Source organism: Mesoplodon densirostris, chromosome 12 (genome assembly GCF_025265405.1).
Source record: "Mesoplodon densirostris isolate mMesDen1 chromosome 12, mMesDen1 primary haplotype, whole genome shotgun sequence".
NCBI classification, from domain to species: domain Eukaryota; kingdom Metazoa; phylum Chordata; class Mammalia; order Artiodactyla; family Ziphiidae; genus Mesoplodon; species Mesoplodon densirostris.
The window spans coordinates 29037539-29059402 of record NC_082672.1 but is presented as its reverse complement, the minus strand read 5'-3'; the positions used below and the strand labels follow the sequence as shown (position 1 = coordinate 29059402).

Genomic DNA, 21864 nt, shown 5'->3' with positions numbered 1-21864 from the left:
ATAATTAAACTGGCATTAATAATCAAATTAAAGACATGAATTTTCATTAATATTCTCATTATTTAGGTGTCATTTACACCATTTTATTTTAGTGACTGTAAAATACACGCATGTGCACACATACATGGGCCTATATTCAACTTAATCCTTATTTCAACTTTGTCTTCAATTTCTTTCCTAAATTCTATCTTTGAGATTTTCAAGAACATGATTGTAAAAAGGGAGAGGCTGCTGTATTTGAATAATCCTAAACAAATTTAAGTTTTAAAAAGATCTACACAAAGGGGGAAGGGGGAGGGATAAATTAGGAGTCTGGGATTAACATATACATACTACTATATATAAAATAGATACTACTATATATAAAATAGATAACCAATAAGGACCTACTGTATAGCACAGGGAACTATACTCAATATCTTATAATAATCTATAAGAGAAAAGAATCTGAAAAGGAATAGATACATATAACTGAATCTCTTTGCCATACACCTGAAACCAACACATTGTAAATCAACTATACTTCAATTAAAAAAAAAAAAAAAGAATTAAAAAAAAAGATATACAGTAGGTCACAGCCATCTCCACACTTCATCTTGAATTCATAACTGGGGCAAAGAGTCATTCCTAAATAACTTAAGAAAACTTGGTAATATCCAATATTATCCAATATCCAGAAATAACTCCATAATAACAAATGCAATGAACTTTAAAGCAATTAGTAAAGGGAAGGAAAGGGAAATTAATATTGTTTTAATATATGGTACAAGCTGGGTTAAGGATAAATCATAATACTTTGATAGATAATATTTTTGCCATTTTAAAGAAAAAAACCAAGTCTCAGAGAAATCCAGTACGTTTACAGATAGCAAATGAAAGAGCTAGATTACAAAACAATCATCTGAGAGCTATCATCCTTTTCTACTATACCACATGCCACTGGTCAGAGCATAAAGTTGATGCATCTTTTAAATTCTAATGAAACTCTGAAAGAAAATAAAGTTCGACCACTTTTTACACTTTACACAGAAATAAATTTTAGAGGAATTAAATGTCTTAAATGTAAAAAACTCACATAATAGTTCTCTCAAAAGAAAACTGAGAATATTTATAACCTAGAGGTTAAGGTTCTTTTTTTTTTTTTTTTTAATCCAAGACTGCAACCTGGTAAGTAAAAAAAGACAGATATAATGGCATTCAAATTTTAAATTTTTCTGGAAAGATACCATAAATAAAGAAAATGAAAAGACTGGGAAAATTATTTACAATGCATGTACTAATAAAAGATTAATATCTATAATACCAAGACTTCAATTAATAAGAAAAAGACAACCCAATTAAAAAATGGGCAAAGGATATAATTAGCAATTCACAAAACAAATTCAAATGGCAAGTGAATATATGAAAACATACTCAACTTTGTTAATGGTCATGGAAATGAAAATTAAAGCAGCAATGAGACATTAATTTCTTACCTGTCAGGTTGTCCAAAATGAAACATAACACCTCTCATAAAGCAAAGGCCATATCTATTTAAAGCAAACAGTATACCTTTAAAATAGCAATCCCACCACAGGGGATCTGGTAGAATCTAAAGCCCTAGTTTTTAAGGATATGTACACAGATGTTCTATAAACAGAATAGTTCATAGAAGCAAAAACTGGAAATAAAATGAATATCCTTCAATATGGGAAATCTTGAATAAATTGTAGCACAGCCATACCACGGAATATTATGTAATTACCAAAAAGAATACATTGGAAAATACTCCAGTTGACACTGTATTATAAGGAAAATGAAAATTATAGTACATCCTTTTTTTTTACAATAGTAATGAAAAATCCCTCTGTGTATATGTGTCTATTTTTATATATTATGTGAAAATAAAGAAATACATGGAAGAGTCTATATCAGGCTGTTAAAAATGGCTGAGAAGATAGGTAATCCCCTCAAAAGGGCTTACATAAAAACATCATGAATGGCTTAAAAAAAAAAAGTGAGTGGAAGTAATATAAGCCCCTCAATGCATTAGACTTTAATATAATCACTTTTTATGTCACTTGTTCCTTAGATGGTAGTAAAAGAACACTTTATTTCTTTGAACTAAGTTCAGCTATCACTTGTTGAGCATTATCTATGTGGCAGACACTGTGCCAATGGCATTACATGGGTTATTCTACTTACAGAGACTTGTAAGTTAGGTACTGCTTTCTCATGAATAAATGGTATTTTAACACTGCCAACCTGTAACAGCATGCACAAGGCACCATGGATACAATTTTCAGGGACACAAAGGTGACTGTCATCACAACAAGCTCCCCCACCCAAAAGGCATACTCGATCTCTGACTCTTAGCTACTCTGTTAATGAATGAAAACATCAATATGAATATAAAATCCTTTCATGGAATATAATTATCCTTTATAAACTAATGCTATCAATGCTATTATGATTCACAGTTAAATACAAGAAGTAAATTAGTACAGTCTTCCCAAAGGTAACTTCACAATGTGTACTAAAAGCATTAAAAATGCCTGTACCTTTTTATCCAGCAATACTACTCTAGAAAAATCTCTTATAAAATAATTGAAAAAAAATGCACAAAAAGTACAAAAATGTTTACTGAAGCATTTTTGGTAAAAATACACTGAAAAACTTAAGTTCCTATAATAGGTATTTGGTTAGATAAAATAACAATACTATGAAGCCTAAATTATTGGCATACCAAAAAGTCTGTGAGTGGTCGCTAGGGACTAAGAAAGGGGAAAATGGATAGCTGTTGAATGAGTATTGAGTTTCAGTTTTACAGGATGAAAAAGTTCTGGAGATTGGTTGCATAACAATGTGAATATACTTAACACTACTGAACTATATGCTTAAAAATGGTTAACCCAGTAAATTTTATGCTATCTGTATTTTACCACAATTAAAAATAAAATTTAACAAAGTTAAAAAAAGCTTCTAAGTCTGCAGCATATGATTAAGTTAAATGGGTTAAAAAGTGGAGTGGCTCCATTAAAAAAAAAAAACTAATATTCTCTATATGTAGAAACACATACACAAATTATAAAAGATAGAACTTCAGAAGCATCTTATTCTGAATGTTGGCTCCACCATTTACTAGTTTTGTGGCCTTGGGCAAGGTGTTTAGCCATTTTTCAGCCTCAGAGCCTCCTGGTGACATTAGAATAAAAAATAAAAATCCCTCTGTGATTATTGTTAACATTAAATAAAATAGCAGATATAAAGAGTTTAGTATAATATTTGGTGTGTAGTAAGTGTTCATTAATATTGCCTACTATTATTGCTTAAATGCATCAAAATGCTAACAGTTCTGAATTCTGAATAATGGGATTAGGTATCCATTGGCTCATTTGGACTTTCTAGCTTTACTCAATAAACACTGTTATTTATTATTTAAGCATGTGCTTAAAGATGGCACCAAGCTAGCACTATTAAAAAATTAAATTCTTCAGAATTTTAAATCAAACAGAATTGTTTGCTTAAGGAATAGAAGACAACATAGTGATTTAAGATTAAATGAACTAGAAAAGGACTTCATTTCTTAGGACCGCTAATTTGCAAGGATTTAGAAAGTGACATCAATTCTCTATATAGGAATGCCAAAGTCTGTAAGTAATACCAGCAGAAAAAATAGTTGAAAGCAATTTTTAAGTACCTAACTAATGATAAAGCTGGTTTTCCTAACAAGGGATTTAATTTTATCCATAAGATACTTACCGACAAATACAAAATAAGATTGAGTTATTATAGTACAAAAACTTGTTGCAAGTAATATATAACAATGAAAAGGGTGATAAACTAACACAATATTGTAAATCAACTATACTTCAATTAAAAAAGTTAAATTTAAAAAAATTTTTAAAAGGGGTGTTCAAGTTCAAAAGAACTCAGTTTGAGCTACAATGTGCCTCTAATAGCTGTGCGAAATAACAAATTATTTATTTCATATGAGCCTCAGTTTCTTCCACTTACCTCACAAATTCTCATAATAATCAAATAAAATATACACAAAGCCTGACACAAAGTTTACATTCAATGTATTAATTCACTTCCCTATCTTCCCTTGAGAAGTAGCAGCTCCCAGAACAGAATACTTTTACACATAGCCAATAAAAAGAAACAGGCAACTTGTTCAGAGGGAAAACATCCTGGCTATATTTGGTGCTTCTATTAAACCAGACTTAGCCCCTGAGGGGCTACTATAAAGTTCTAAGAAAGAGTCTGGGGCTTAAATCTATGTCCTCAATGGCTACCACATTTTTCTGATAAAAAGCGAACATGCAGTAAATGTGGGCTAAACTGAATTGTATTTATCGGCTCCCATTCTAATCCTAACCCCTTGCTGAATACTTAGCAATTCTTTAGCACATGCCAAGCACTCAAAAAAATATTAAGAAGTATATATAATTGCCTTGGAATGAAACAAGAAAGTATATACAAATATATGTAATCTGATTATAATTTCTATGGTTTAAAAAAAAGCAAGGTAATTAGGATTAAAAGAAAACTGCATTTAACATTCATGCAATTCTTATATGGTACTAGCTATTCGAAGAAGATAAGCTGTTTTGAGAGTCTAAAGCAAATTATTTTTAAATTAAGCAATTAATGCTTCAGTTTTTCCAGTGTAGGTGTATACACAAAGAGAATCTTAAGACATATCTGAGAACATTCTGAACTACTTTTTTTTCACTGAAATAAACCACTTCCTTTCAAAAGCCCACAGAATTTTAAAGCAGAAAGCCAATTCTAAAGTTTTCTGTACAAGTATAAAATTCTTCTAACTGCTTTAATAAAATTACTCAGTGACAGAAAAATTAATGAAAATATTTTTCAAGGAAAAATATATTTAAAAGGGGACATCAGAAAAACTGCAGTTAAATATAGCTATTTTAAACTCTATATTAAAAAGTATTAAAGCAAAATAATATATTTTAAGTACATTACTGAAAAGTTCATACATAATAGATTCAGAAGTGTTCATAACATCCTATAGTAATCATTTTTCTTTGTAACGCAGACTTTTCAAATTAATCATGGTCTTTATTTCCAGGATAAGGATAAAAATCTCATAATATATTTGACTGGAGAAGGGACTAAAAAGAGGTTACATCTCTTCTTAAAGATCTAACATCACTATCACTCCTATTTAGTTACTCAGGTAATGTTGAAGAGACAAATACAGCACAATAATCAAGCTAAAAAAAAATGACCTTGTTCCAAGTGTTTACAACTCTGCTTTATCTTTAATTTCTTGTACCTTCTCTAGGGAACAATCTGCCATTGAGATGCAAGAATATGATAATCATCAGCTGAGTATAGTTACAAATAATACTTTACAGATATTCAAATAGTACTATGCAGATAAACTGTATGACGTTTGTTTAATAGACCATTAATACTACAAAACTAGCAAAACAATGCTAGCAAATAACTATATCCTCATTATGTAAAATTAGGCTTTATTTTTTGTAAATGAAAAAACTTCGTTTGAAGGAAAAATGATGAAATTCAAAGGGAAAGGAAAATGATGCATAATAGGTTTCTAAACAGTATGAGTAAACCAATATTACTCAAGACAAATCTTAGCAAAAATAGTACCTGAGGACTTCCCTGGTGGCACAGTGGTTAAGAATCTGCCTGCCAATGCAAGGGACACGGGTTCAAGCCCTGGTCCGGGAAGGTCCCCCACACCGCGGAGCAACTAAGCCCTTTCTCCACAACAAGAGAAGCCACCACAATGAGAAGCCCGCACACCACAGGCTTTTCAACTATTCCTTTTCTACTGAGCCTGTGCTCTGGAGCCCCTGCACCACAACTACTGAGCCCGCATGTCACAACTACTGAAGCCCGCACGCCCAGAGCCTGTGCTCCACAACAAGAGAAGCCACCACAATGAGAAGCCAGCGCAGCGCAACTAACAGTAGTCCCCACTCGCCACTACTAGAGAAAGCTAGTGCGCAGCAATGAAGACTCAATGTAGCCAAAAATAAATAAATTGATTAATTTTTTAAAATAGTATGTGAATTGTCCAGTATTAAAGTATATTTCTCCAGAGCCTCCAACACTTTTAAACAATGAATTTTCTTAATGATATGATTAATATAAACATTTATTGGCTACTTTATTTGTGAGGGAAATGGAAATATCAACTTTAAGAACCATATAAAACGTTATTATTATTATTTTTTTTCGGTCACACCGAGCAGCATGTGAGATCTTAGTTCCGTGACCAGGGATCGAACCCCCAGGAATCAAACCCATGCCCCCTGCAGTGGAAGCGCAGTCTTAACCACTGGACAACCACGGAAGTCCCCAAAATGTTAAATTACGCATGATTCCTTTTCCATATTTGTGAACCAACTATTTTTTCTTTAATGTTTACTTTTATTTAGATCAACTATTTTTCTAAAAGAATCAAAATAAACCCAACATTAGAAAAAGACTCAACAGCAATCAAAAGAGTTAAACCTCATTTCACACAGTAATATCCATTTTGTCGAAAACTATTTCTCTTCTAAGTTTCTCTTCTAATCATAAAATTTTAAACCATAAATAGTAAGATTTTTCTGCCCAGAATTTTCCTTTCAAACAATAATACTATGTGTATCTCAACTGCTGGATTTTTTGTGGAAAAAAACCCAAGAGTCTATGTTACTTAGTTTTACAGTTTTGGCAATGAATCCCCCTGCCCTTGGTAGGTTTAAGGTGGCAAGGAAAATACCAACAGAAAACAGACTGTCCCATGATTTTACCCCTAAATATACACTCTTTTAGCAGTTCACCCATATGAATGTATAACAAAGTTATATGATAACCCATTCTAAGGTTATTTGTATTTGCTATAATGGTTACTTTCAATATTATATATGTTAATAAAATGAACTAAAACATTATCCAAGGAGACACATAAACATTTAATACATCATTTTAGAAATTAAAGCGTTCCAACTTATTATAAGATAAAAGGTTAATTTTCGTACAGATATTAAGTTCTCAATCAAAATTCTAAAAATATTGAAAATTTTTCCAAGTAAGTATAGTAAAAGAAACTTTCTCCTAGACTGTTCAGTGGTATGTCATTTTAAAGTCATGTTGATATGGACAGTAGAATTATTATACCTAAGCATCTAAACCTTTGGAACAAGGTCTGTCATATCACACACCCAGAAAGAAATTATTCACAAGCCTCTCAAATTAATCTAGTTTCACAGTTGATAGGGGCATTTAATCTAATCAAGTGCTGCTGGAAAGATAGATCCAGTTAAAGAGACAAAGTGAAGATGTTTCTATCCCACTTTTCCCAAAAAACATACCACACACACATGATAAAAGAAAAGATGATAAAAACAACAGAAGAAAAAGTTGAAAAGTAAGCCAGCAGAGCTCACAAGATATACAGATTAAAAAAAAAAAAACTACTTAGGGAAATAAAAAAAGCCACACTAGAAGCAGTGGAATGGGCTAGCTAGCAACATATAATAATAGAAAATGATACAGCAATGTCTGCAAAGCCTTCCAGGAAAGAAAGAGGAACCAAGAACTATTATTTATAATGCAGATACAGGTCACAGAATCATTTTCACACACTCAATGATTTGGGAAATATTTCAAATCTGTATATTTTGGGGGTAGGGGAAGGTGAGAGGTGGAAAAGATGTCAAAGTCGAACAAGAGATAAACAGAGGCCTAATCATAAGAAACCAATCAATTTTAAGATAACTATGGTTGATTTAAAACTAAGGAAATTTTGAGTACAGAATCTAAGAAAATGCTATAAATCTTGGCACTACGTATATAATAACTAAAACTATTAGGAGATAAAGGGAGAGAAGAGGTCAAGTATGAAAAAGTATAACTGATGAGCTCAACTTTTAAAGCCAGGATTCATTAAAAAAACTGTTTAAAGTTAATTCAGTTAATAAGAGTTTAAATATATTATAAAAGGTGTAAAGGTATATACTTTCCCTAAGAACTTAAAATATCAACAAAAATTATGAGAAATAAAGAGGAGGTGAAGTATAAGTGTGTTAATTTCTTCATCTTTCATGAGAGATCAACACATACATACTGTTTAAAGTTGGGAAAATTTTTAAATGGTAACATGTTATTATATTATAAAGATAGGGACTTCCCTGGTAGCACAGTGGTTAAGAATCTGCCTGCCAATGCAGGGGACACTGGTTCAAGTCCTGGTCCAGGAAGATCCCACAGGCCGTGGAGCAACTAAGCCCGCACACCGCAATGAAGAGTAGCCCCCGCTCGCCACAACTAGAGAAATCCTGCGTGCGGCAATGAAGACCCAACGCAGCCAAAAAAAAAAAGAAATTAAAAAACAAACAAACAAAAGGATAAACTACAATATTTCCAGGTTATCAAAGGGTATATACAAAGTCAAAACAAACACAGACCATACATTAAAATACATAAATATAAAAGACAACAACATTTTTTTTTTTTTTTTTTTTTTTTTGGCGGTACGTGGGCCTCTCGCTGTTGTGGCCTCTCCCGTTGTGGAGCACAGGCTCTGGACGCGCAGGCTCAGCGGCCATGGCTCACGGGCCCAGCCGCTCCATGGCATGTGGGATCTTCCCGGACCGGGGCACAACCCCGTGTCCTCTGCATCGGCAGGCAGACTCTCAACCACTGTGCCACCAGGGAAGCCCAACAACATACTTTTTAAGTGACAGAAGGTATTACATCTATCCTATCAATGCCATAAATGGGAAAAAACTATCTGTCTCTGACAAACCAAATTACACACAAATACAGAAAACGCAACTAAACCAAAGTGACTCAAAACACTGAAAGCAGAAGAATGGACAAATAAAACTTAGAGAAAGCAGCAAACATGATATTAATGTTAAACAAGCTGAATTTAAGGCAAAAGGCATAAAACAAACAAACCAGGACCTTTATATTAATGAAAATTTCATAATCCACGGAAAGATCAGTTATCTTATATCAAAACGTACAGGGTGAAATGTTTATGCAATAAGATATATTTTAACTTACCTCTCTGCCTATAGCCAATCAAGGAAACAGAATTTAAGTAAGAATACTGAACTCTACAAAAATTTGAAAAGTAACAGAAATATATCATATCTTGGTTTCTTAAGACAGAATTCGTATACTTGACAGAGGCCTATGAAATCATTATAAAACTACATTGGACCACAAAGAAAAACTCAATAAACTTCAAAGAGTAAAAGGTACAGACCACATTCTCTGATAACAGCACAATGAAACCAGTAATCATGACAAAAATAGCAAACAAAAATCCCACCACAACCAGGGATTTAAAAAAAAAAAAAAGATTCTTGGCTTAAAAAGAAAATCAAAATTAAATTGTGGATTATCCAGAAAATAACAGTTAACTCTAAAAGAACCCATATGCTACAGCAAATACAGTAAGCAACCTAAATGTCCATCAACAGACAAATGGATAAAGAAGATATGGTACATATATACAATGGAATATTACTCAGCCATAAAAGGGAACGAAATTGGATCATTTGTAGAGACGTGGATGGACCTAGAGACTATCATACAGAGTGAAGTAAGTCAGAAAGAGAAAAACAAATGTCGTATATTAACGCATATATGCGGAATCTAGAAAAATGGTACAGATGAACCAGTTTGCAAGGCAGAAATAGAGACACAGATGTAGAGAACAAACGTATGGATACCAGGGGGAAAGCGGGGGCGGGGGAGGGGGTGGTGGGATGAATTGGGAGATTGGGATTGACATATATACACTAATATGTATAAAATAGATAACTAATGAGAACCTGCTGTATAGCACAGGGAACTCTGATTCGCTGTACAGTAGAAACACAACATTCCAAAACAATGATACCCCAATAAAAATTTTAAAAAATAAAAGAATAATTAGGTTCTTGGCTTAAAAAGGAAATCAAAATTAAATTGTGGATTATCCAGAAAATAACAGTAACTCTAAAAGAACCCATATGCCACAGCAAACATAGTACTCAGAAGAAAAACAATAACTACAGAGACAAAAGTTAAGCAAGAGAAAATAGGAACAATGCATATCAACTTCAAGGGAGTGGGGAGGAACAAGGAGAGGGTAGAACTTGGATTCTAACAACTTATTTCTTAGAACAGAGAGAGAGAGAGAGAGAGATCAGAAGTATGTGCAGCAAATGTTACCTTCTGTTGAAACTAAATGGTGGGTTCATGAGTGTTTGTTATATTATCATCTGTGTTTGAAATTTCAAAAATTAATATTAATTTTTAAGGTAAAAAATTTTAATGTATTTACATTAAATGTTCTACTCAGAAAGGTAGAAAATAAAAAATAGAAGAGATTAGGTCATAAACTCACAAACTAATGAATTAAAACCAGTAGAACTAATTACCAATTTAGGAGCCCATCTTTCGGGAAGAAAATTAAATTACAAGGTAAAACTCAAGAGGAAAAAAAGCGGGCAGAGGGGGAAAGTAGAGGAAAGAAAACAATATTTAAAATAAAAATGGAGATTTAACCATAGTATAGAAGAATCTAAAATAATAGTAAGACAATGTTTGTTACAATGCTAAACAAATACATTTGTCAACCTGGATGAAATGGATAGTTTTCTCAGAAAATTTTTCAGAAAAGCTTCCAAAACTGACCTTAGAATACTGAGAAAGATTATTCCTATCATAAAACAAATAATTTCAATGCTCTTCACATTATTTAAGGATACAGGAAAACTTTCTAAGCTCTCTATAAAACCACGAGAAACCAAAATCTGACCCCCCCCACACAACTGTAAATTAATTTTATGGATAGAACAATTTTAAATAAAATATTTTCAAATAAAATCCATCCCATTAAAAGAATAATCCACCATGACCAATTAGGAATGTTCCAGTGTAGACCAATACTAGAAAACCTATGTAAATAATGTAATGTTTACTGTCTAATAGTGTAATGCTAAAGCCTTTTACATCTATGAAAATGGTTTATATTTTTCTCCAAAAATCTTTTGATAACATTAAACAGCCCAATAAAAATTAGAACTAGATTTTTTTCAGTAATTTGATAAGTTGTTTCTAAAGCTCATGTGGGAAAAACAGCCACGTGAGGTAATTCAGGAAAACTATGAAAAAGGAGAAAAAAAATAAGACAGCCTATAAAATATTTAAAAACTAATAGTAATAAGAAGCTACAGTAATTAAAAATTTGATACTGGCATAGAACAAGACAAAGAAATGGAATAGTACAGAGTCCCAAAACAGACAAGACAGATGGAGAGAGAAGAATTTAGCATATGTCAAAGATGGCATTTCTAAGCAGGTTAAAAAAGAAAAAGGATGTGTAATACAACAAAAGGAAACTATGACAAATCCAGCCATCAAAAAAGAAAAGGCTTTGGCAGGAAAACTCTATTTCTACCTTATCCCCTAATAGCAGCTAGACTAAACACGCAAATGTTTAAAAAAATAAATTAAAAAAGAGAGAGAAACTGTCAAACATATAAGAAACAAATAATTTTTTAAAATTATCTTGTAGTAAAGTAGAACTTTCAAACAAAGGCCCATAAAAGATTAGTAAATTTGAATATAATTAAATCAACAATTTGTCTTATAAATAATGATCTAAAAGATGACAAACTGAAAGTAAGAAAAAGTATATGCCATGCATATAACAAAAGAATTTTCTTAGAATTTAAATATAAAAATTGAATATATTAAATACACACATACACATATATATTCCTATAAGTCATTGTGAAAGATAGCTAGCAGAAAAATGGGTTAGGATTAGGAATAGGTAGTTCTAAGGAGGAGAAATACAAATAGATTTAAATATGTGAGAAAGCAGCCAGCCTCACTCATTAAAGACATATAAATAAATGAAAAAAATATTTTCCAATTATCAGGAAAATAACACCAAAAAGAGTAATAATCCTATCTGTGAGCATCTGAACAAAAATACTCGTAAACTTGTGGGAAGGAAATTAGCACAGCCGCTATTAATGACGATTAGGCAGTATTTATCAAAAATTTTAAAGTATATACTTATTGGCATAGAAATTCAATTTCTAGAAACATAGGATGTTCATTTTGGGATCATTTAGTGATAGCAGGTTAAAATGTTTATCAACAGGGGCTGTTTTATGTACAAACATATTATGGAATTCTACACAGCTTTTAAAAAGAGTGAGATTGATCTCTATACACTGGTAAGGAAAGATCTGCAGTATACTTTGCTAAGTGATATAGACACTGAAGTGTTTAGTATCTTCCCATTTATGTAATGATACATATACATTTGATATGTGTAACATGCAAATAGTTTCTAGAAGAATATAAAAGAGGCTTTTTTTCAGATTTGTTTTACAGCTTCCTCTAGGGAACAAGATGTGGGACACTATTTAAGAGTGGGACTTACTTTTTACTTTAAATCCTTTCCTACATTTATGTGCCAGACGTATTCTAAGCTGGGAATATAGCAATAAACACATAAAAACTCTACATTCGTAGAAATTGCGTGGGAGGGTGGGGGGAGACTGGGGAGCAGTAGGGAGACAGATAAAAACTGTGTACACACACACAATGTCAGATGATGTAAGGGTTGTGAGGAACAATAAAGCAGGGTTACAAAGGAAAGGAACTATATGTGTGTGTGGGGGGTTATGATTTTATATGGGGTGGTAATAAAAAGGAATACAGTGAATTATGGGTACATATGAAGGTTCCCCTATCTCAGGATTAGGAGTAAAGTGAATATAAACTACAACCTCAAGAGCTAATTGCCAGGAGGAGAAATGGAGGGGGAAGGGCAAAGTACTGTAGAAGCAAAGGAAACTCAGGTAGGTGTTCTTGGGTGGATTTGGGTAGCGGGTTACACAAAGTGAAACCAGTTGATAAAAGGTTTTATAAAATAAAGGGTTTATATAGGGGAACAGAAAATTAGAGCTACATTTTAGAAAAGTTACTCTGGCTGTATTGCAGAAATTGTTTTGGAGCAAATTAACTGAGAAGTAAAGAAGCCAGTTAAATATTTTAGTAATTCTGCCCAAAGGTAATAGCCTTTAAGAGAAAAAGTAGCAATAAGACCAAAGAGTAGTGGGTCAAAAAATGTACAATCAATCCTCATTTTAGGATTCCATATTCATGAATTCAACTGCTCACTAAAAATAATTACTTTCGACAATTTTGCAGTCTCTTGTGGACAAGTGCAGAGCAGGACAAAATTTGAGTAGCACAGCAGGCACGTTCCCAGCTGAGGTCAAACAAGGTGACATTCTGCCTTCTTGTTTCAGCTCTCATACTATAAGCAAGTGCCCTTTTCATGACCTCTTTATTGCCATGTTTTTCACATTGAGCTGTTAGTTGGTAATTTTGCTGTTTAAAATGGTCCCCAAGAGTAGTCTGAAGCACTGTTTAGTGTTCCTAAGCACAAGGCAGCTGCAATATGCCTTACAAATAAAAGATTCATGTTAGATAACACTTTGTTTAGGCATTAAGTTATAGTGCTACTGGCTGTGAGTTCAATGTCAATTAATCACTAATATATAAATAATATATATTAAATAAAGTGTCTTTAAACATACATAAAATAAGGTTATGTATTGATTGGCTGACAAAAATGTTGTGACCAGAGGATCACAGGAACCTAACCCTGTGTTTCTTGTAGGAGCAATGGTTCAGTATTCACCAAGTCAATGTTCCCATATTTCGTTCACTAATTTATGACTTTATAAAACATAACTACCACAAATAACAACAATCAACTATATATCTACTCACATATATTTACTTACTCGTAAAGCAGAAATAATAGGACTGGTAATCAGCTATAAGAAGTAAATGAGGGAGAGAAATCAAGGATGATGCTAACTTTAGGTTTCTGGCTTAAGCAACTGGAAGATGGTGATATTGCTTATAAAGACAGGAAGCAGAGGAGGAGGTGGCAGCTTGGATCAGGAAGACAAAGATGTCAGCTTTGGAGAGTGTAATGTCATGCATGCTACACACACTGTAACAAATATAATTATGTGTTTAAGTACCCATTTTCCCCTCCCATTTGAGAATCAGATCTTTGTTCATCTCAGGACATGTCCTATAACTACAATGACACTTTCCTTTAAGTCATATAAACCAGGCATGTCAACATCAGAAATGTGTAGTTTTATCGATTCTTTTACTTTCCACTGCCACCTTTGCAATATTACCCATGTCACCAATATTCTATACTTTAATAATGTTTCTATGTGAGTCCTAAAAAGTAAAAACATAAAATTCTACCTTTTGGAAAACAAGAATTCTAAATGACAAATATCTTCAAAGAAAGTCTTCACAACCATGTAGCTTGTTTTTCAATTTGTTTACAGAAACCTTCATCATAAATTATTAAAATTTCACTCTGAAATATCAAGCCTATATAAAAAAATCCTAATGGATAAATTGTGATGTTTTCACATCTGATTTTAGAAAACCTCTGAATTATAATTTATTTCAATGTAGCTTTTACAAAAATGTATATATACTCTCAAAATGTAACAAGTATTTTATACCCTAGAAATTAAAATTACAATATACAACTGCATACACTGAGCCTTATATAATTATAAAAGAAAACTACTAAAGAAATTCATATGAATCCCCTCGTCTAGTCAGCATTACCTTTGTTTATAAAAGTAATAGAAAACAATTTCTAGGTTACTACAAAACTGATTTTACAAGTAAATATACACTTGTGTGAACACCAAACAGAAACTTGATACATAGTTCTTCCTCAATATATAAACTGTGTACTTGTTTATTTGCAATGGTCCACATATAGAAAAGCACTGGACTAGTTTTATCCTTGGTAGGACAATTAGTTCTATGACCTCCCACTGACTACTAAAAATTAAATATAACACACTGGAAATGGTTATTACTATTTACATGAGAAAAAAAAGGTGAAAGAAAAGTTTAAGAAAGAAAGATTCAAAGCTAAAGGGAGGAAAAGAGGCTAGAATACCAGTTCAGTAACTAGGAAATAGGAAAAAGATATAACAATTAAGAAAGAAAAGTTAAGCAAAATATTCTGTACAGAAGTGCAACCCTGGTTCTTGGCAATTAATGGTAAGAAGAACCATAACCAAAAAAGTCAACTAAAGACTTTAGAATGCAAGAGGGAAAAACATCTATGAACACACCAGCTCTTTTAAAAACCAAAAAAAGTGAAAAGGAAAAATGGTCATTTTAAATGTCTTTTGTATTTTGTATCATTTAGAAGATAATTACATTATTTCTATTCCTAAACTATCAATGCTCTTAATCATAATGCAAGTAAAAATGGCTTTGGACTTCAAAACTGGTATTTGAACCGGAAAATAAACCAAAAAAACTTAGCATACCTGAGCTACCAAGACAGCAGTCAGTCAATAAACAGCAGCTGGTGCAGAATATTCACTTAGTGCAAACAATTGCTGTCACTAGGAATGTATCCGTGAACAAGCAGGCACTTGTCTACCAAGGGCCAATGGCCAAGGGTAGAAGGGACAGTGGGTCTTCTTGGTTCCAGTCTCTGAATCTCAGAGATCTCAGTCAACAGGACAAGAGCATGTCAGATACATGCCTGACAGACCAGTAGCCGTGAAAATGGAAATAGGGAGACATTTAAAAATTGTTACCTTCCCTATCATCCTGTAATACAGAAACTTTTTCCCCTAAAAAAAAATCTCATAAATAGTAGTTACAATCCTGATCAGCCAACAAAGGGAGATCTAGTTCACTCTACAAGATCTGCTATATGGCTTAAAAAGTATATTTCCACTTGAAAATTAGTTTGTTATAAAAGAAGGTAATATAACAGTAACACTGTTCAACTTCAATATGGATTAAACAAGTATTTGTGGATTCATGAGCAAAGGGACCACTTGTGTAGCATTTAATCTATCAGGAATTATTGTCAGTTCCAAACAAACACTTAGAATACAATTCACTTCTAAACTGGAGACTGCCTACACTATATAAACCTAGTTGATGAGTCATAGACTAATAGTTCAAAATTACTAAAATGTTTGATTAAGGTTCAAGACTAGAAAAACAAAATCAGCAGTTGGAGTAATTCAAACTTTAAAATCAAGCATAAAATATAACTTGTGATTTATATTATCTAAGCATCAGTATGATATGCACTGAAATCTGCAATTAAAAACAAAAACTGAAGACATCACAAGAAAGTGTTTGGTCAAGAACAATGAAGACACAGGCTGGCTTAAGTTTTCCCACCAAAACACTGGATATAAAAACATCATACACAACTAAAAAGATTGGAATGTCATTCTGAAAATAAACAAGAAACAAAAAAAATTATCAAATGCACAGTAAAGTAGCTGTGAGAGAAAAATATTTCTTTACTGGGAAAATATAGCTATTTTATTCTCATTAAGAAATAACATTTTATATATTTTTTCCTGCAAGAAATAACTAATAATATAAAAACAGCATCTTCTTAGGCAAAAGACCCTAAATTCCTAATTAGCAATATTCCTCGGTATTCCTAATTACTGGAAAATACAAATTAAAAATTCAAGTTGGCCAGCGTTATCCTTAGCATTAGTAATTTCTTTCATTCTACTGATTTCTTTAAGGCAGCGGTTCTCAAGTAGAAGTAACCCATCATAATCAACTGGGGACCATTTTGAAAATACGCCTTCCCAAGTGTCATCACTCAGAGACTGATTTCACCATATCTGGAGTGAAACCACAGTACCTGTGTTTTGAAAAACACTCCCCCAGTGATTCTGACTGCTAGTTGAGGATGACTGCTTTAAGGGATGAATTACATACTTGTTCTACTGACTAGAAGAGCTCTTATGTGGCCTGCCATTGCTGAAATTTTGTCATTATAGCACATAAAGCTGTCAGTAGCAAAGAGGAAAACTCCACATTTCATTACTTATAGTAAAAAAAAAAAAAGTGAAAGAAATCTGATAAGATTATCTATTCAAAGAACATGCAACCATACTTGAAAAGACTTTATATATATTTATTTTAAAGTGTTCACTTAGCACAAATGGTTTTGAAAATGTATAAAAATAATTTATGTATTAATCCATCTTTAATATGTACATGGTCCCTTAAAAGGATTTTCATTTCATTATCATGAAAAATGTATTTCAACAACCTCCACAGTATTATTAAAAGTCAGAAATTTTAAGATTTTCTAATAGAAAAGTTTTAGTACTCACCTGCAGAAAAATAATGAAACTGGGAATGATTTCACTAATATTTTAAAATATAATATGGTCTCAGCTATGCTATGCCACAAGTAAGAAAAATCTTCATCACTAAGCCTAATAATCCCAAGTGGTGGCATTTTCATTTAAGAACAAAGCACAAAATTATTTTATAAAAGAAAATGTCTCATTGTAAAAACTTATAAAGCTGAATGCTTTAAACAAAAATAGCTGCGGTTTGATTTCACAATATCAAGTTTCCATAAGCACTTTGTAAACATACACCCATTGTAGGCTATCAACTTAAAGCCAATTATCACTAAAAGAAGACAGAGTATAAAAAAATATTTCAGTGCAAAAGTACATATCAACTGACGTTATCAACTGACTTAAGACAATTTTAATACAAAAATCACAACTTAAATCCCATAATATAAAGTAATCCTATAAAGACTAATTTAAAAGAAAAAGCTCTACAACAGTTATTAAGTTTTCCTTTTGTTACTATTCTCTAGTAAAAGCTTTCTTTTGATTAGCTTTCACAGTGTCATCAGGAGATGCTGATTTGAAGTCAAATGGTGTTATTGTTATAAGAGGACTTATTTCTTTGTCCTTTACGTCTCGAACTTGTCTATTATAAAGAAAAGTCTTATAGAGGTTAAGGGTGCGTCGCTTGCAGCTTTTCAATGGGTAACGAAGACACAGTGTTGCAGCAAAAGCTGAAGGTCTGGCAGCAAGGGCCTTGGTCCAAGAGACAGAAAAAGGTGGTTTCCTAGTCAGAGAGCCTTTACTGTTTTTCTTATTATCCTCAGAAGAATTGGAACTTTTCCCTAATTTTGAACTTAGAACTTTAGTTCCTGGTATTGGAGCAACAGATTGGTCTACTACAGGTTTTGGAACAAAATCTGGGGCTTTTATGAGGACACTAAGATCGATATTAGAATCTATTCCAGGTGACCTCATTTCACATAAACTGAGCATACAGGAATCTTTCTTAATCTGAGAGTTGTCTATATCAATTGTTTCTGCAATCAAATCAGAAAGTGACAAATTCTCAAGGTCTCTTGTTGGAGAAGCTTTACAAAATGCCAAAGATGACAGAGATCCTGTTAATTCTGATATTCCAGTCGAAGACTGATACCGATTTGCTAGTTGTGACAAGGGAAAGGATCCCAAACTTAGATCTGTGAAACTGGCAGATGGTTGGTTACAAAGATCAGATAAAGTAAAGCATTGGCTTGGATTGTTCTCTTTGTGCTCCTGAAACAGTTCAGCTAAGGATGGACTTTCACATTGGGAAAACTGCAAGTTGTCATTTTTTAATATGCAATTCTTGGTGCTTTGTTCAACTGAAGAAACACTTCCAACTTCAGTCATTTTACTAGCATTTAAATTACCAACAGTCATATTTTCCAATGAGCTAGTTAAGAGCAAAGGATTATTTAAACTTCCTAAACTGTTTTGTACTGGAATGTTTTGCAAATCAGGTACTGAATTATTTTGAATAAATAAAGCGTTATTAGGTGTTGTGCTCTTTATCATCAAGGATTTTAAATCTGGTATTCCTTTGAATGCAGAATCATCTTTGGAAATACATTCAGATGCATGAGGTCTTAACAAATCAGCATCTAGACTCTTTGAAAGTAGACTCTCCAGACTATCTGTGGATGATAATCTGACTGATGGCTGACTTTTACAAGAATCTCTTGGCATATCATCAATTAGGTCAGCTAGCGGCAGCTCTTTTGTTAACTTACATGATTCTAGTTTCTTTTCACTTTTAGGTCTGTCAAGTTTCTTTTTTTTATGGAGTAAATAGTGACTTGGTACAACCGAAGAATTATGATATAATCCATACTTTGCTACTGGGCCAGAAAAATCAAAGGGTTTGCTACTGCAATCCAAATGGTTTGCAGATTGAAGACAAGAGCTTTGAACATTATCAGCTGAAACTTCAGAGGAAGATAATAAGACTCCTTACCTTACAAGAGCCATTAATTTTCAGATGAATAGGTTCACATATGCAGAAGACAGTCACAGCAACCAAAAGGAAACATGAAATGAGGCATTTAATTACTAAATGTTTCTTTTGATTATGGCATGAATAAAGTGACACCTGATCATTATTTAATAAAAAGCGAACATTCTAAAAAAAAAAAAAAAAGGATTTTACCTTCCTTTAACCATCTTAAGTGACCTTCATACTTTGTTCACTGATATATACAAAGGTAATTACCAAGTTAGTCAATGTTCTAATTTTCACAAATTTTATAAATGTGAGGTTTTAAGATACTTAAATTTTAGTCAGGATTGTCTCAAATTCAAAACATTTAAAAAACCAATGGAAAGAACTAGGTTCATCTTCTGTATTTTTAATGTATTAAAAACATGCAAACAAATAATACCCTATAATTTCTACTGTGATCTGGGATAAACTATTAATATAGATGACACATTACAGACTCATTCTCATATTACTGGACAGTTAGAAGTGCATCCCACCCCCCACCAAAATAAAAAAACTTTTAATTTACATAAAAATGACCCTTATTTCATAGTAACAGACTGTATACAATTTCGCTATGGCAAAAGTCTAGTCTTTAGGTTATGAGAAATATCAACCCAGTTAACAAATCACCATGCTCCTACTGACAGGCATCATACCAATTAATATAATTGGTTCCCTTCTCTTGTGGACTAAGTTCTAAATTTAACCCCAAATACTAAAATTTAAAATTAAAGATCTGGCTATGAAATGAAAGAGTGGTAGAATTATAATACTTAGGATATTTATATAAAAGTAAATTATAGTCATAAAATGTTATAACCATAAAGGGATTTTTTGACATTGTCTGGCTATTAATTTCTATCTCCTGACCCATTAAAGTTAAAAAAAAAAAACAATAATAAAAAGCAAAAAGTGTTCTGTCTTGCTGTTATCTAATTTTATTTCCCTTATATTCTGTTAGGTACAAGAACAAGCAGGGAAATTAAAAAAAACAGGCTTTAACAGAGTGAAGGGAAAGCAGTCATTGAGCTTAAAAATTCACAAACTGGAAAATCAATTGATAATAATTAAGAATTATTGTAACATGCAAAATTTTCTGCCCATTTCTCTTAACAGCTCAATCAAATCAAAGCCTCTTTCAAAGCATTAACTGTAAAACTAAAAGAGAACAAGTAAAAGCATACCTTTTGCTATCTTTCCTGTAGATATTGCTCCCTCACTCTTGACCTTCAAATTCTGCATTTTATCTTGCTCCAGAACCACTGACAAAGCCTTTTGCACATCAAACTTGTTCTTCAGAACTGCTTCAATCAATATGTCATCTGGCACAGCATCTCCAAGTACCTCCCTCATGTGATCAAGGCATGAAAAAAGACGAGCTAGAACAGACAACAATAATTAAAAGCTATACTAAATGGTGTCATGAAAGAACCCTCAATCTTCAAAACTGAAAAAAGGATTTGAAACTATAGTAGGATGTTCAACTCATTTTTCCTTGGCAAAAATTACAGTGATTATATTTTTATCCACAATATACCTAGCTTCCCTTACCAGAGGAACAATTTCAATAATTAAGAAATCACTACAATAAATGTCTCCAAAGTAATATTGACTAATCCTTGAAAAAAGCGTAAATTGTATACACTAAAATCTATTTCAGTCAATGAGGATGATGAGGTCTATACTGATGATTTTTTACGTGTGCAGAAAGGGAGGGTTAATTATGAAAATATTTCTAACTAGTTAGTGAACCCAGTTAATCACTAAGTATATTTCTTAAATTTCTTGCATTACTACCTTAACAATTATTAAGTACTTTCTATTTCAGACTAATTTCAGTTCTACTCAGCCAACTAAAATCATCCTTAACAATGCTTTAAAAATGGGCAAGATAACTTGGCATAAAAATGCCACAAATATTAGGAAATCCAATAGATTAAGGAAAGAATGGACATTTCTTTTTTTTTTTTTTTTTTGGCCACACCACACAGCATGTGGGATCTTAGTTCCCCAACCAGGGATCAAACCTGTGCCCCCTACCGTGGAAGCATAGATTTCCAGCCACTGGACTGCCAGGGAAGTCCCTGGACATTCATTTTAAACACAAAAATTTGAATCTGGATGTCTAAAATCTTTAAGGATTTTTATTTTCTGATGACTATGTTATTATAAAAAGTAATTACTAATAACATTCAATAATGACGTAAATTCCATGAGAGCAAAGGCTTTATATCCCTAGATCCTAAAATAGTACCTGGTACCTAAAGGCCACCAAATAAAAATGCATGAATATATTAATTTATATTTGTATAGAAGTTGACAATTTTCAAAATATTAATACATATATATGCATTATACATATACACATATGTATATATATCCTTTGTAATCCTCACAGTAACTCTATGACTTAGATATATCAAATTCGAAGTCATAAAGAGAAGAGGACTGAAAATCATGGCACTACTAAGTTTAGCAGTAATCAAAACATAACTCAAGTTTTCAGACTCCTTAATCCAGGGAAACCAGTTCACAGAATGCACTGTACATTACATTTTTACATGCTTACATACTGAACAAGGAATCTACTAGCAATATCCTTTATTTTTATTTATTTATTTATTTATTTTTTTGCAGTACGTG

General features: G+C 32.4%; 1 protein-coding gene across 4 annotated transcripts in view; it reads right to left on the bottom strand.

Annotated features, from left to right (window-relative positions):
* HBS1L (HBS1 like translational GTPase) overlaps window positions 1–21864 on the bottom strand; it is an 83001-nt gene that overhangs the window by 48065 nt on the left and 13072 nt on the right. For 2 of the 4 annotated variants that reach the window (XM_060114879.1, XM_060114878.1), the window contains exon 4: window positions 20406–20600. In XM_060114879.1, coding sequence (XP_059970862.1) covers window positions 20406–20600 — 195 coding nt within the window. The other 2 variants (XM_060114881.1, XM_060114880.1) reach the window with 2 other exon arrangements.